We start from the raw sequence: 16,620 nt of genomic DNA, 5'->3' as shown, positions 1-16,620 counted from the left end.
ATGGTAAAACGGTAGGTAAAAACGTTATTATCTGCAGAGTTCTTAAAAGCATTCGTCTTAAGAGACCCCCTCGTCCTAGATATCAATCAGTTTGGGATGTTAAACTATTACTTGATCTTTTTTGTTCATGGCCTAATAATTCTCTCCTTAACAGGAAATGTCTCTCTATTAAGCTCGCCTCTCTCTTATGTCTAGTTTCTTGTCGCAGAGTTTCTGATGTCAAGGCTCTCGACATCTCTAATAGATGTTACGACATGTTTGGTGTTAAATTCGAAATATTTAGAAGAATTAAAACCATGTCTGATTCTATCTTTTACCCTCGTTTTGATTCTCACCCAAAACTATGTGTTGTTGATTGCATGAAGGAATACGATTCCAGAATGTCTAACCTTCGTCCTCCTGGTGCAAATCAACTTTTAGTTTCTTACGTTAGTCCCTTTAAACCCATCTCATCCTGCTCTATCGCTAGGTGGGTTAAAATTGCTATGAACCTTGCTGGTATTGACCTGTCTAAGTTCCAGGCTCACTCTCTTAGGAGCGCTATGGCCAGCAAGTCTTTCTGGTCTGGTGGTAAGTTGGATGCTATCCTTAAATCAGCTGATTGGTCTAACGCCTATACCTTTGCACATCACTATTGTAAACCAATTGAACATGTTTCTGATGCAGTTATTCAAGGCTACCAACATGCATAATGTAGCCTCCTGTCTTGTAATGAAATTGCGATTCTCCTATTTACATGACCAGAGAATCTGGATTTCATTAAAGACACGGAGGCTAACATTATCCCTCCCGTCCCTCCCTGAGGGTAATTGTGAATTGTTATTTAATCTGGTTTACAATTATTTAATCCGTTTTGCAACCTCTTCATGCTCTCTTATTGTGATGTTTTTGTTCATGCTTCTCATGAAGTCACTTTCCTTCCTTCTCCTTGATTTACCTCGTCTTTCCATTTCAGACAATTCTAACTGATGAATCTACTTGGAACTCAAGATGGTCTCCAGTTCCTCATTCAAGTTCAAGCTTTGTTCCTCCGTTTCAACTTCTCCTGTCACTCGAGGCATTTAAAAGAGGCTGATCTCCCTTGGCACCTGGCCTTTATGGATACTATGATGTCACCTAATTCTTGTTCTTACCTTTGTGACATAAGCGGCTGTGTGAGAGCTGCATTAAAAGGATTAATGCATAATGTTAGCCTCCGTGTCTTTAATGAAATCCAGATTCTTTGGTCATGTAAATAGGAGAATCGCAATTTTCAAACACATGTGAATAAAAAAAAAATCTACATTTTGATAGAATGGTTGGACCTTTTCTAAATTCAATTGAGACCACTCACCGCCCATACTATATTCTGTTTGTTGCACTTGCACTGCTCCCACGAATCAAACTGAGGATACTAGTTTCATTTTTATCCTCCAATTTCAAATCTTTCACATTTACAGTACATTTAACATTTTTAAATTGTACCTTTAGCTACTTTATATACACTTGATAAATTTGTTAATATTATTTAATTTTCTAAGTAGTCGCAGACTCCCTGAGGAAGCTGTGGTAACCCCCAAGTGTCATGAACCACAGGTTGGCAACCACTGTTTGGCATATGATTTGCATGGCAAACATTTTCCAGGGCTCGGCTCACACACGGACTCTAAGACCCTAGGCAGACCCCTGGCTCGGCTCTTGCCTGGCTGTCTCTGTCAATTTGTTGACTCGCCCACCTCTAGTGAGCACTGGCAGATTTACAATTGGACAGTGTCATCAAAAGTGAACTGGACCTGCACTTCCGGCTGCTGCCCTTCACTCTTTGTTTACCCAGGGCATCTGATATGCTGTGGCATGGAATATGCCTCTTTTTCCCGCTGCCTGTGACCTAGCATGTTGTTACAATGCGGTTGTTACAACAACCGCAATGACTGCATTGTAACAACGCATACCATTACCCCGCAATTCGTACCAACGACTTGCGGAGGGGGGCGCTGGATGTTGAAATAGTATAATTTACTATTCCAACTCCCGTCTGTGCGGACAGAAGGGAAGATGTTGGATTTTAAACCCAACACCTTCTCCCCCCTTTGCAAGTCATTGTTACAACTTACGGGGTAATGGTATGCGTTGTTACAACGTGGTCGTTGTAACAACCGCGTTGTAACAACATGCAGGGTCACGTTTTCGTGGTCAGGATTGTTTACTGCGGCATGCACTGTACATCAACTGCCGAGCAAGACGGGGCATTCTTGACAAATAATGTGTAAAAATGTGTGAAAAAGGCTGCTTTAGTCACACAGGTCTGTACTAACAAATTAATTTCCTGACTGTGCCTCATACAGAAAAGAAATGCCTCATTGATACAACTCTAGTACCGATCTACCCTTAAACCTACACAGAAAGCACCCGGGCTCTACATTGCTGCGAGTCCCCTCAACAAACTACTGTTTAGCTACGTATCCAAGTAAAAGTCTGTGCCACCAGCGGCAAGCCACGCAAGGCCACCCAGGGACAGACGTGTCTATAAAAGACGTGTCCCTTCTTAACATAAGTTTGGTCACCATGGGAAGAGGGGTGTGGGACGGCCAGCCGGTCCCCACACAAGACACAGAGTCCCAGTATCCGTTCATCCACCCCTTCATTCACCATTTCATCCACCAGAACATAGCTCAGAGCAGACTGCAGAGAAGCAAAGGCAGGCAGCACCCAGGCACTGCCCAAGAAGGATGAACAGGTATTTACAGACTTATTGAGGCTTATGGCACGTAGTGAAAGCAGAACCCTGTGGTCCATTAGATAATAAAAGTAGGTAGAGCCTTTAACCCACTGTTTACTCGACTCTTAATTTCTCTTCTGGTGACTTAGGGTGGAAAAGGAGCAACTGGGATAGGAATGTCTAATGGAGAATTACCTGTTTTAGCAGGTCCATCAGGAGAATAGAATGCCAAGGTGTAAGGTTCTCAAAGCAGTTTTCAGCCAGGATAGATGTGCTTGGATACCTAATAGTTTAGGCACACTTACAACGAAGACGTATGGACCTGACCCATACACTCTGTTTCAGGTGCTCCTCAGCAGAGTGGAGGGACAGCCGGGATCCAAGAACACCCCCTTTTGTACCGCTTTGTTCGCCATAAGTTTGCAGGGTATGCTCAGACGTGAATCCCTTGCTCACTTTGCCACTGGATTCAAGCAAGCCTGGCTGAAGACGGCTGGAATGCCAGAAACCGGTCCCAGGATGCTTGTTTCCGGTCCAGGGAAGGCATGGCTTGGCAGTTCGGGCTGGATTGTTCCCATGAGGCACAGGGTCAGACTTATTTGCACATGGCCATGTCTGAACTGGGGTGGCAGAGTGGGCTAAAAAATGGTGATGGATTAAACCCAGATCTGTTGACTGGGTGTGAGTGTTTGATTGGTTCAGATGCTCTGTCCATCACCGCCCCCTTTTGTTCCGCTGGGATCCAAGAACATGCTCCAGATACCCCAAGTCTCACTCATTGCATGCAAGTTTTGCAGCGTGGACGGCTGTCGCACACTGCTGGCCACCTTCAATGGCCTGTGTGGGGGGCAGTGTGTGTGTGTGTATGCGTGCGTGTGTTAGTTAGCGTGTGCGTGCATGCCATCGTAGGCATGAGTTCTGTAGATGGTCAATGCCTTGATCACACCCATGGAATCACTGGAGACCAAGCAGCAGGGCAGAACTATCGGACACATGCACTTCACATCATTAGCGACCTGTCACCCGTGCCACGGAGGGCAGTACCTTCACAGGATGATGGTAAAAGGACAGTGGTATAAGTCCCTAGGGTTGGCTTCTCTTGAACTGAAGTCTTCAGAGTCTTGTTCAAAGACGGCCAATAGTAGATGTTCATGCAGACCCTTTGAAGATAGCTTTCATCAACTCACAGAAGGCCTAGTTCAGAGTTCCTCAAGTCAAAGAAAGTTCCCAAAACATAATTCTGTTTTCTGGATCAGGAAGGACTGCCTCAATTCAGGAAGAACCTCAAGACCTGGGTCTTCGACTTAATTGCAGATATCCCCCCCCCCAGCACCCTGAGACCTTACAGGTGAGTGGTCGCACTCTATAGGAACCCTGATGGATTGATTGGGTCTGATACAACCAAGATGTCACTGTGGTACAGTGAAAACGGTGAGCCAAGATTCTCCATGTTAATCCATCTCAGGCTCTGTCCTGCTGAGCTGAGGCAGTGTTGATGCAGAGAGCGAGGAGTGGGATGAGGAAAGGGGCGCACTGCCAGACCGTACTGCAGAGAAGATGGGAATCGACCTTCTCTTGGCCTGCACAGCTCCTCTCCACTTCTCCTTTTGGAGGTGGGCCACGTGACCCCTCCCCAGGAAGGAAGCTGCACTTCCCCTTCTGGTAAGAAAGGCGCTTGTGAGCATTCGAGAAAATAAGGAACCCTCTGGAGCGTTGGCGGGAACCCGTTACTGGAAATGGCTTTGCTGAGAACGGGTGGGGGCGGCGGAGAGAGGGGAGGGTCAGGAACTGGCCGAACACTGCTTTGGAGTTAGCATCAGTTCACAACAGAGGAGTTCAGGCTTGTGCGTGGAGTGTGAGTGACAGTAGGACTTGCCCTTGTCGCATACTGAACTCTGGGGGTGTCACCTACTTTTTACATCTGTTCATGAGCTGCTAACAGAACTTCTCCATAGACTTTAACTGACCCCCCACTTTTCGAACCTTTATACCCCAAAATAAAGTGTTCATTTTCATTAGGCATTAATGGAGGCATCCTCTTAAACGCCTGACCTCCCCCTCGTTTGTGAGGCAAGAGGTTGACAGGTATGGTTCCTTTGATAAGCTTGCCATTTTTCAATATCTGCCATCAACCCTACATTCTGCCAGGATCTCACTTGGCTTCAAGTTCACCAAATGGCCACCAAGATGTCCATCTTGCTCCACAATTACTTCTCTCAGTTGTACTTTCTGCCTGGACATCCACCTCTTTGCCATTCACTTGTAGCTCTCGCCCATACTGCCGAGCTGTAGCAGCCTCTTAATATCCATCTCTTTGCTCTGGTTGGACAGGTCACCTGCTGCATTCATAATCTAGGATGGGTCTAGTGTTCAGTTCAAAGACTTTATTCGAATTGAATTCACAATTCATAAAAGTATACCAATAAAATCACAATTAAAATTCCATCTTTTCCAATCAAGATTAAACATTACTAAAGATAGATTTTTAAAATTAATAAAAAGAAGTTAAAAAAGATAGAACAGTGCAATCAATTGAAATGCATGGTAGTTAAGAATGCTTAATTATCTCTTGCTATCCCATGATCATGGTCCTTCTTACTCTTAAAATTGTGTTCAAGTAGAGGCTCACTGTGCTGATGGTAATACAATCATCTAAAGACCTGAGTTTATTATAGACGTCTCTTGCTTTCCTTAGGCCCCAAGTTAACAGGAGGGGTTTTAAGATTTGTCGTCTAGAATGGCTATATAAAGTGCAGAAAAGAGTGCAGTGTATATTTGATTGAAATGATTTGTCATCACAAGGACACCGCCTTTTTACTCTCGCCCAGTCATTACAGTTCAGAAATGATACGAGTTTATAAAAGGTTTCCAGGCGAAAGTATGTCAGGAGCCTACGATGCTGTAGGGGATGATCTATAACAAGATACAACTGAGGGCCCCTCTGAGATGTCACTTCGTCGTGGCTGATGACAGATTTTTTATTCCTTTCACCCTTCCACCTTTGCAATTCCAAATGTTCCAACAAAGTCTTTTTGAACATGGATCGCGAGAGCTGTTCCAGTGAGGCTGGGTCGGTAAAGTATTCAGGATGACCAATCTCGCTGACAAAATTCTTGATGTAACTGAGCCATTTAATGTTTTTCATCCCATCACAACTTAAGCAATCCTCTATAATAGACCTATTCAGTTCTGTGGCAGGGTTGGTCCAGACATTGTGCCAAAGTAAAACAGGGGCTAGTTTTATAATATCCGTGATGTGAAGAAGATCAACTTCGGCATGTAAGACATATATAGGAGTGCTCTTCGATGTGGCTGTTATAAATCGCAGGAACCTATTCTCGATTCGCTGTATCGCTTCCACTTGCTGCCAGCCCCAAATGCCCGTCCCATAGGTCCCAATAGCCACGCATTTCGATTTAAATATTTGCAGGAGCTCCCTGACTGGCCTGTTCCCTATTTTTTTTGCAAAGGTCATAAGAGCACCAATTGCTCTATTAAATGCCAGGGCCCTTGCATTCACCGCAGGCTTCCACGTGCCTTGCCTATCAAAATGGACCCCCAAATATCAAAAGATGTCGGCTAACTCCACCCTCCTTTCATCTAAAGTAATTAGACATGGTGATCTTTGTTTGTTTGGGCCGCACGACATGGTAAACGTCTTCAAGACATTTACACGTAACCCCTTGTTCTTCATAAAATTTGTAAAGGTCTGTACGGCTTTCTGAAGACCCACCTTTCTCTGCGAGAGGATAGCCGCATCGTCAGCGTAAAGTAAAATGGGGATGGGTTTGCCTTTGATTACAGGATAATCATAATACTGTTGTGTTAAGCAAACTCCCACCCCATTAATATAGAGGGTCTAGTGTGCCCTATTTGTTGGATCACTTTTTCCTTCTATCCTGTAATTCCTTCTTTGTGTTCTTTTCATACTTAATACTCATAACCCTTGATGGCTCTAAATAGTGTTGCCTCTTGACTTCTTGTCTGGCCTCTGTTCTGCTCTCTGCTCACGATTGCATAAAAATATCACCTTCCGGTGGCCAAGCAGTCTGTTCCATCCTTAAGGGAGTCTGGATGCCCAACTACCTGCAGCTCACATCCAGCGGGCCTCTTTCATATAGCCATACCACTACACGTTTGTAATATAGGGCCCGATTCACAGAACTAACTTAAGACAAAATCCTAAACTTACTACACCTGGTATTCACAGAATGCACTTAAGACTGTCCTAAGTTTACGTCCACACTCGGGCCGGAATTTCAGCACCCGGGGTGTAAACTCCGCACCCGGAGTGTAAGCTCCACACCCGGAGCGGAAGTTCCACCTTTGGCCCGGAATCTCCGCTTCCGGGCCGGAATACCCACAATCTGGTGTTAATTGACTATATCTGATGCATTGTGGGTATTCCGGATGGAAATTCCGTCCGGAATACCCACAATGCATCAGTACGTTTAGGATTTTGTCTTAAGTTAGTTCTGTGAATCCGGCCCAGTGTATGTGGCCTCAAACTCACAGTGACCTTTTATATAGAGAAAGGAGTCCTTCTTCTCTTTCCCTAGCTCTTTCCATAACTGTTGCCCATCAGTGGGAAACTGCCGTGGGCTGCCCTTCTGTTACTTAGTTGGCTATCTACTTAAAGGCCATTTTGCTGAAAAAGATTGGCCATACGGTGTGCTTTGTTGTTTATTCCTCTAGCTCCAACGTTCAAATATTTTATAGTAAGCATTCTCCATTGTCTGCTCAGTCTGATTCATGTTCTTCAAATTACACAGTCACCGGCCAACATGAATGAGGAAATCATTGTTTGAAAACTCAGCAAAGGAACATTGTATCACTGTGTTTCATTGTTTGCAAACTCAGCAAAGGAACATTGTATCACTGTGTTTGAAGCCAGAAAAACAATTCTAGTAGCCAGACTCTAGTCCAGTGGTCTACTCCACCATCCAAACCTAGATCTCCTATATTATGTTGAACTTTGCTAATCAGTGTAACCACTTCGACCACTTCTGTAATGTACCTCACTGTCTCTCCTTCTTTTTTTACTTTGTACCTGCAAAAGTCTTCACTCTCGTTTACTCCTATCACCATCACATTGAAACACCTTTGATCATAAGCCCCACCTGCTGACCCATCTCAAATATACTAAAGTATGTAAACAATTGACGGAATGCTCGAATTAATCTCAAACACAGATAATTACTCTGGGCTGCATCCCAATCCATCCTTATTTAGCATACCTTGTCACCTCAGTTTGGACTCAGCTATATGCAAATTAGTCTTGACCCTGTTTCAGTCGCAGCAGTTCAGCCATGTCCTCCCTGAACTTGAACAAAACCATGGCCAGTTTTGCCTTACTTCTCATCAGCCGGGTACAGCTTAGTTCCACTGACACAGTGTGCAAAGGACCCATGTCTGGTCATACCTGTCCCACTTAGGGTGACACACTAATGTATACAAAAACAAGGGATGGATGGAATGCTTGAATTACTCTTACCCACTGCTAATTACTCAGTTCTGCATTCCAATCCATCATTGTCTTGCACACCATGTCACCTCAGTTTGGACCCAGCTATATGCAAATCAGTCTTGACCCTGCTCCAATTGGAACAGTCCAGGACAAACTGCAAAGCCAGGTAGGTCTTCTCTGAACTGGAACCCAAGCAACCCTGGACCGGTAGTATTCTGGTTCAGGAAGAGCCTCACGTGGCAGTTTGGCTGGACTGTTTCCATAAGGAGCAGGGTCAAGGCTGATTTGCATATTACTGGGTCAAACTGAGGTGGCATGGTGGGCAAAAAATTATGTATTGGGATGCAGCCGAAGCAAATGTAAGTGGCTGAAATTAATTCAATCATTCCATCATTCACCTTGTTGTTGCAGTTGTCGCCCTAATTGTGATGGGTATGCCCAGACGTGGGTCCGTGCTCACGGTGTCATTGAAATCAAGCTATACCTGGCTGATGAGCCCTTATCAGGGAGAAGCAAGTCCTAGGTTGCTTGTATTCCACTTCAGGGAGGATCCCACTTGGCAGTACAGGCTAGACTGTTCCCATAAGGCGCAGGGTCAAGGTTGATTTGCATATGGCTGGGACCAATCTCAGGTGGCACGGTGGGCAAAAAACAATGGACTGAGATGCGGCCTGAGTGATTGCCAGTGTCTGAGATTATTTTAAACATTCCGTCCATCAACTTTTTGCAGTTGCCATCTCAAATATCCAGCCTTATCTTTGTGAATTTTTCATCCACTCATCCTCCCTTCTTTTTTTACAGAACATAAGTAGCTCTTAGTACAAAAAAGGTTGGAGACCCCCGCTCTAGATTTAGTTTCCACTTTAGAATAGCTTGCTCCTAGATGTGTCAAAGCATGCTTTTGATGTGTTCTGTTTGTTATTGCTTTGCAGGTACCACGTCATCCGACACACAGTGCAAAGCCTGCTCTGAAGGGTGGTTTCAGAATAAAACATCGCTAGAGGACCGGTGCCAGCGACATACGGAGTGAGTTTGGGGTAACCCCAAGCAAACAGGCCATGTCAAGTCATAGCAACTTTCATTTACACATACCTAACAACATACTTTGTCACATAAATACAGGTTCTATGTAAGTGAAGTGGGTGTGACCTTTTCTAGTCAGAATGTTCCTTTCGGGGGGGGGGGAAGAATGCTTTGTTTATGGTGCGCCATCTTGTTTAACCCCTTAGCTGCGACGGCTATTCTGCCGCAGTGCTAAGGTGGAGGGGGGCCGCACGGCGCTCGCGTACTCGTGACGGAACCGCTCCGTCATGGCCCTCGGGTGAGCTGTGCTTATGACGGAGCGGTTCCGTCACGGCCTCGCCCGATCTTTAGAACGTCAGCACAGGCGTGGAATTCGCGCCGCGCAGGCGCGGTGAGGGGGCCGTGACGGAACAGTTCCGTCACCAGCACAGCCCACCCGAGGCTCGTGATGGAACGGTTCCGTCCCAAGCACGCAAGGGGTTAATGACAAAGCTGATCTAAATTCAGTAGAATGGAATGCTACCGCAGGGATGTGCAGTGGTTAAGTCGCGTTGGCCAAATCCTTTCCATCCAAGACTTTTGGTTACACAATTTTTTATCACAGTCACACTTCCTAAAATGTCAGGTTGCGTCATAGATCTTGAGTTCATTTTATAGAGTTCATCTGTAGGGGTCGCCTTTTTGTGAGATGTTAATGTTTAGAGCGCCTCGTACCTTCTTCTTGTTTCGGAACACTTATGCACATCACCTTTAGCGCTTTAGCAGATTAACAAACACTTAGGCGCTTCCTGCTTAGGGCATCCTTGAGCAGCACAGTCCTTCATTTGAAGCTGGAGCACTCCCCACAGAGGTGTCTCCCCGAATGGGATCAGATGCTTTGTTCTCAAGACTAACATTATCCTTGGTTTTCAGGCAGGTAGCCTAAGTTGGAGACCTTGGGGCACCAAGGCAGGTGAAATAAAATTATCGCCGCTTTTGCTGCCTTTTTCGTCCGCAATGTGGCGATAATTTCATCGCCCTATTAGCAAGCTGTCGCTAACAACAGTTAGCGACAGCTTTTAGGTGATAGCGAGCGGTTTGGGGCCCGCTTTGCATGTCAGCGATATTTATCGCTAATGACATGCAAAGTGGGCGTACCCAACCAGTTAGCGACTGAAAACAGTTGCCTACATCGCTATTGCCTATTATCAACGCAGGCGTAGCTTCTTCTTGTTTCGGAACACTTATGCACATCACCTTTAGCGCTTTAGCAGATTAACAAACACTTAGGCGCTTCCTGCTTAGGGCATCCTTGAGCAGCACAGTCCTTCATTTGAAGCTGGAGCACTCCCCACAGAGGTGTCTCCCCGAATGGGATCAGATGCTTTGTTCTCAAGACTAACATTATCCTTGGTTTTCAGGCAGGTAGCCTAAGTTGGAGACCTTGGGGCACCAAGGCAGGTGAAATAAAATTATCGCCGCTTTTGCTGCCTTTTTCGTCCGCAATGTGGCGATAATTTCATCGCCCTATTAGCAAGCTGTCGCTAACAACAGTTAGCGACAGCTTTTAGGTGATAGCGAGCGGTTTGGGGCCCGCTTTGCATGTCAGCGATATTTATCGCTAATGACATGCAAAGTGGGCGTACCCAACCAGTTAGCGACTGAAAACAGTTGCCTACATCGCTATTGCCTATTATCAACGCAGGCGTAGCGATAAAAATATTCGTGCTAAGCGCGAATATCGCCAAATCCTAACGCCTGCTCAGACCACTTCTTAGCCTGTATATCCAATGGGAGGTGGATATTCAGGTTAAGTCCCTATTAGCGATAATGCCTGAATATCGCTGAATTGCTAGCGATATTCACGCATTTCACCGCTATCGCCGGATATTTTATCGCTTAGGAGATAAAAGTTGCTAATAGCACGTTATCTCTGTGATAAAATCCGGCGATGCGCAGCGATAATAAAAATGTTGCTAAACCTATTTAGCGATAAATATCGCTACTTGTTGATAAAATGCCCCCCAGTTCGTTCGAAAGGTCACACACAAAAAGGGGGGCAGTTCTCTCCCAATATATCGCCATGCTTTTGTGAATGAGCAATAATTACTTTCATCAAAATGGTCGCCATCTTAGTTTTGGCTTCTTCATGTTTAGCGTGGAGAAGTGAGGGACCTCTGAGGTTAAAGTGTGAAACCTCTGGCGTGGGGAGAGACATGTGCCAGGCATGGGAGGCAATTATAAAACGGAGACTAGGCACATGAAAGGGCACCAGTGTTGAAATTAAAGTTACAAAAAAAGTTTTGGATTATCCGAATTCAGGACCCCTAATATCTGTGTTGGTTTCAAATTTTCAAGAAGAAATATGGAATCATATGCAGGACATTGAGATTAAGTAAGAATACAAGACTGTTAACCCCTCCCATGCTCATGACGAGCTCAGCTCATCATGAGCCACGGTTGCACTGTGCTCATGACGAGCTGAGCTCGTCATGCTCTGCCCGACGCTCACACACGGGGATAATTCCCCTGCTGTGCAAACGTTCTACAGAAATGGGCGTGGTCGTGACGAGCTCATCGCCACTGTGCGGCATGACGAGCTTAGCTCGTCATGAGCACCGGGGCGCTGTGCGCGCCCCCGCCCCCCAGCACAGCGTGGGAATTACCCCCGCGGCCAAGGGGTTAAACTCACAGTATGTGGTTACGCCCATATTGTGATTTCTGCACTGAGGTGGCGAAGTGAGCTAAAGAATGTTGATGGATTCAACCCAGATCTGTGACTGGGGGTGAGTGTCTGAAAAGTTTCAGCGCTCCGTCCATCATCTCCTTGTGTTTGCTTTGTTCTCCCTAAGTTGGCAGGGTATGCCCAGAAGTGGGTCCCTTTCTCCCTTTGCCACTGGATTCAAGCTAGCCTGGCTGATGAGGGCTGTTAGCCCGAAACCGGTCTCAGGATGCTTGTTTCTGGTTCAGGGTAGACATGGCTTGGCAGTTCGGGTTGGACTGTTCCCATGAGGCACAGGGTCAAGACTGTTTTGCATATAGCTGGGTCTGAACTGGGGTGTCGAAGTGAACTAAAGAATGTTGATGGATTCAACCCAGATCTGTGACTGGGGGTGAGTGTCTGAAAAGTTTCAGCGCATCGTCCATCATCTCCTTGTGTTTATATTGTGATTTCAGCATGCTCAGAGAGCTGCATCTGTGGGCGCATGCGCGGATCTGAGTGACTGATTTTGTATTTTGTGCTGCAAAGGTGGTCTTTTGTGAGCGCAAAATTAACTTTTATGTTTTGCTTTGCATCCCATTGCATCAGCCGGGCATTACTGGAGAACTACTTGGGTTAATGATTGCAAACACCCATAGGGTTTGATGCAAAGCCTGATCTACTAAGGTAAACAATTCGGGATCTCTGTAAGGAAGTAGTGCCTCCATAAAGAGGTCTTGACATGGGGAGCTATGTTCATGTGTCAGCAAAACCGTTGGATTGCAGTGACTAGCAGACATCCAATGGGTGTGATCCTTGCGAGTTCTTCTAGGCATAGGAATTTCTACTGAAATGGTGCAAATCCTATCTTAGACAGCACACGTGCACATCTTGACCGTGGCGCAAGGCTGTGCATCGTGCAAAGCACCAGTGCAGGGGATGACAGCAGCAATTCGATCTTAGTTGATATGGCTCCCTGCTGCTCTTGGCCCTTTGCGCAGCACAGCGCAGGTTTGGTTACTGCGCTGTATGTTTGCTGCAGCATTTTCATTGTCTTCATTCGTAGGAGGTGCATGTATGTTTTGTGAGTGAATATTACATGTGTGATTGTTGAGGGTTTGTTATTGTGTTCTTGTTATTTAGTGTGTGCATTTTAACCCGTTAGGTGCTGATGACGGCTCCCGGGCCGTCATGAGTTACGGTGGGCGTGTGCTGATGACGGCCGGGAGCCGTCATGACCACGCCCGCGATCGGAATGTGCCGCACAGGCGCGGAATTCCGGCCGCAGCCAGGGGGTTAAGCTGTTAAGTGTACCCCTGTGATTGTGTTTCCTTAGTGTCTGCAGCTGTAAGTGGCACAAGTCCGCGATGAACATGTGTCGGCCTCACAGAGGGGCTATGCGTGTCCTGCTGCAGAGTGTCACATATTAACTTCTTCCTGATCCTGTCACCCTCTGTCCTGACCCTTGTGTCCCTGTTCTGTCTCTTTCAGGTGTGTCTCCCATGGTCTGCAGGTCATGGTCCCTGGCACTACCACCTCAGACGCTGTTTGCTCTGTAATCCCAACAACGAAGACCACAGCGGTGGTGTACACAGACACCAAGAGTGAGGGATGGAGTAAGTGAACTGTGCAACCCTTCTCTTGTCCCCCCCTACCTCTTTCTGGTGTTCACCCCTCTCATATACACCCTTGTTTTCAGATTATATGAACCCTGTCATCATCCTTGTGGTAGGCGCTCTGGTCAGCCTCTTTCTGATTGTGGCTGTACTCCTGATACGTAATCCATCCATCTACAAAAAGATTGGTGAGTCGCTCTGTGACCGGTCACTGGACCTGGTCCTCAAAACATGGGAGTGCATGCATCGAAGTGTACATGGCAGGAAATGCATGGAGGTTGGACATGGAGGTTGCTTTCATCTGGTTGGGGTCTTGGAGGACATGCATTGATAGTAGGATTTAAATGAGCATACATTTGTTTTGGTCATTTTGTATATCACTATGTCAACTCCCAGTAGGTCTTAGGGCTTATGCATGGTTGAGATATGGGAGGATATGCACGAATGACACGGTATGTAGTATTTCCAGACATGGCAGGACATACGTGGAGATGGAATGCATGCCTAGCATGCATGATCTGGCCCATAGCAAAGCGTGGGAGTGGGACTTTGCATGGTAGCTTTCGAGTGGAATATGGTGATGTCTGTATGGGAAAGCATGGTGGTGAGACACTGTATGGCAGGCATGGGTGGAAAACAGTAAATATGGCTTGGATGGGAACATGGTAGGCAAGGGGGCATGGCAGAGTCTGTATGGAGGTAGGACGTAGCAGGGATTGCGTGAAGGCGGGATGTGGTGTGCACATGTAACACTGAGCGAGGCATGATGTTCATCAAGGTGGGACAGGGCAAGGCATGAATGCCAGTGGGGTCTAGTGACAATGTCATCTTTGAGGGACATAGCAAAGACTTCCTTGGGTTGAGACATGGCATTGAATCTGCAGGGTTGGAAGATTGCAGACCTTCTCGGTGGTGCTACAGGACAAGGCTTACTTCAGGTGCAGCACGGCAATGCACATATTGAGGGGCGACAATTCAGGCAATGCATGGAGTACAGCCAGGCAAGGCATGATTAGTGGTGCAAACTAACAGGTCATGCATGGAATTAGGACTTTACAGCATAGGAAGGGGTTGAGAGTTGGAGGCGCCACGTGGCGGGGAATACATGGAGGTGGACAATGGCTGCAATTGTATGGGTACGCATGTAGAAAGGGAATTAGCATTTGACATGGGATGCTGTGAATGGAGTCGGGCCATGACAAGAGGTTCATGGACCTGGAACATGGTTGGGTATCACTGGAATTGGCGCATCACAGACAATGGAGAAACATCCTTTACAACGCAACTTTTACAACGCACTACCATTACGACGCAACTTTTACAACGCAAGTCATTACAACGAATTGCGCTGGGGGGCGCTCTAGGATAGGGAATAGTTTAATTACTATCCAACACCTTCCCTACTATCCACGGGGACTGGAGTTGGAATAGTAAATTAAACTATTCACTATCCAGCACCCCCCAACGCAAGTCGTTGTATAGACTTGAGTTGTAAAACCTGCGTCGTAATGGCATGCGTTGTAAAAGCATGCGTTGTAACGTCATACATCCCAGACAATGCATGAGGAAGATGTAGAGCACGTATGGAGGGATAAAATCGAAGATCATATATGGGATCGAGACAAGGCAGCACTTTCCACAGGGGTACGGCGCCGCAAGGAACATGTATGCATGGTGTAAGGCATACAGACGTGCTTGAAGCTAAGGTAGGGCAACAACATGTCAGTGTATGGCTGAGGTAGGACATATCTGGGAATTCATTAAAGCAAGACATGGCATAGATTGCATAGAGATGGTACGTAGCATAGAGTATGTGGGCTTGTGGCGTAGAAGTGTGTGTATAGAAGTGAGACATGGCGGAGCATGCATGTAAATGCAATGTAACACGGCATGGTGGTGGGGCATATCAGAGAACACTTGGAAGAATGGCATGACTGAATATGGATGGAGATGTGAAATTACAGACCATACAGGGGTTGGCACATGGCACAGAATGGGAGGTCGAACATGGCAAAGTGGTATGGGGTGAAACTTTGAGGCATGTGCATGAGACGGGTAGTGACATGACATTCATGGGATGTGCAGGGATGCATGACCATGGAGACTTGAAATTAATTCATTTTTTTCCCATTTTTTAAATGTCTTGCTTCTTTTTTTCCTGTACAAATGAGATCACATAAACATATTTTTGTAATGCAACAATGTTTTTCACAATTTCGTACTTTACAAGAAATATATTTATTGTTAGTCCATGTTGCACCCCCAGAGGTCATCCAAGCTACAAAGAAAGTGCCTGTTACAGATGTACTGGCCTTTCATGCCCAATTCAATCCGGTTTTTCTTCCAGGTCCCTAGACTTACTCCATCAACCACTCTGAGCTCCTTCAATCACTTTCATTATATCTTCACCATAAGCACCACATTTTCTCAAGTGTATGGGCTCAGCTCCAAGCAATATAAAACACCTCTATAGCATCCATGCACCAATCTACATTCTCGCACCACACCTCTGTCTTAGTTGCCTGAGAACTGCCCGCTTTGTGGGTATCCCTTCTTGCTACCGCCAAGTCCATGTTTATGAATACTTTCTGACACCTTCTCAAATGTTGTTCTTCCCAACTGCACAATGTCTTCATGGAAACTCCAAGCCCTAAATAACTGCCAATCACCCCTCAGTGGTTTTAAGACTGGTTCATTTGTGAATTCCCTTTTAAACATTACTTTTTCCCATTTGTGGTATTCATTGCTTTCTCCTCAGATAGATACCCCTTTCTAAACAGGTCTAGATGAGTTAGCACCAAGCAGACAATGTAAGTGGTTGTATCGCTTTATAAATATACTTGACTGGTTGATTTGTGTGATACCTGACGAGCTGTATATCTGGCTCTTCTGGACGCAGGGTTCAGTCGCCACTTGTATACTGTAGTCTCTTATGGTTCTTCCTGTGCCCTGCATTCATTTACACCTGAAGACAAGTTCATACTGCCCCCACTTGTTGGAGTTGGGACAGAAGGGCCTGAAAGTGTACATTTGCTCATGGTCACCCTTGTATGTAGGGTAGGCATGGATACTATCGAGTTGCTTTTGGGACCCAGAGAAATACTGAGGGGCAGCTTTACTACTTCTGGCGCGACGC

At 46.0% G+C, this 16,620-nt stretch overlaps 1 protein-coding gene across 4 annotated transcripts in view; it reads left to right on the top strand.

Annotated features, from left to right (window-relative positions):
- The window catches only part of LOC144768141 (tumor necrosis factor receptor superfamily member 3-like), a 149,818-nt gene that overhangs the window by 108,927 nt on the left and 24,271 nt on the right, over nt 1-16,620 (top strand). For all 4 annotated transcript variants that reach the window (XR_013598485.1, XR_013598484.1, XR_013598483.1 and 1 more), the window contains exons 5-7: nt 9,098-9,191; nt 13,360-13,484; nt 13,568-13,672. Coding sequence is in view for 1 of the 4 variants with exons in the window: in XM_078651576.1 (XP_078507702.1) it covers nt 9,098-9,191; nt 13,360-13,484; nt 13,568-13,672 (324 nt within the window). In the remaining 3 variants the exon portion in view is untranslated. The remainder of the gene's footprint in view (nt 1-9,097; nt 9,192-13,359; nt 13,485-13,567; nt 13,673-16,620) is intronic.

This window comes from Lissotriton helveticus, chromosome 7, assembly GCF_964261635.1.
Source record: "Lissotriton helveticus chromosome 7, aLisHel1.1, whole genome shotgun sequence".
Taxonomy (NCBI): Eukaryota; Metazoa; Chordata; class Amphibia; order Caudata; family Salamandridae; genus Lissotriton; species Lissotriton helveticus.
Note: the sequence above shows the minus strand (reverse complement) of the source record. Positions and strands in the feature narration are given on the sequence as shown.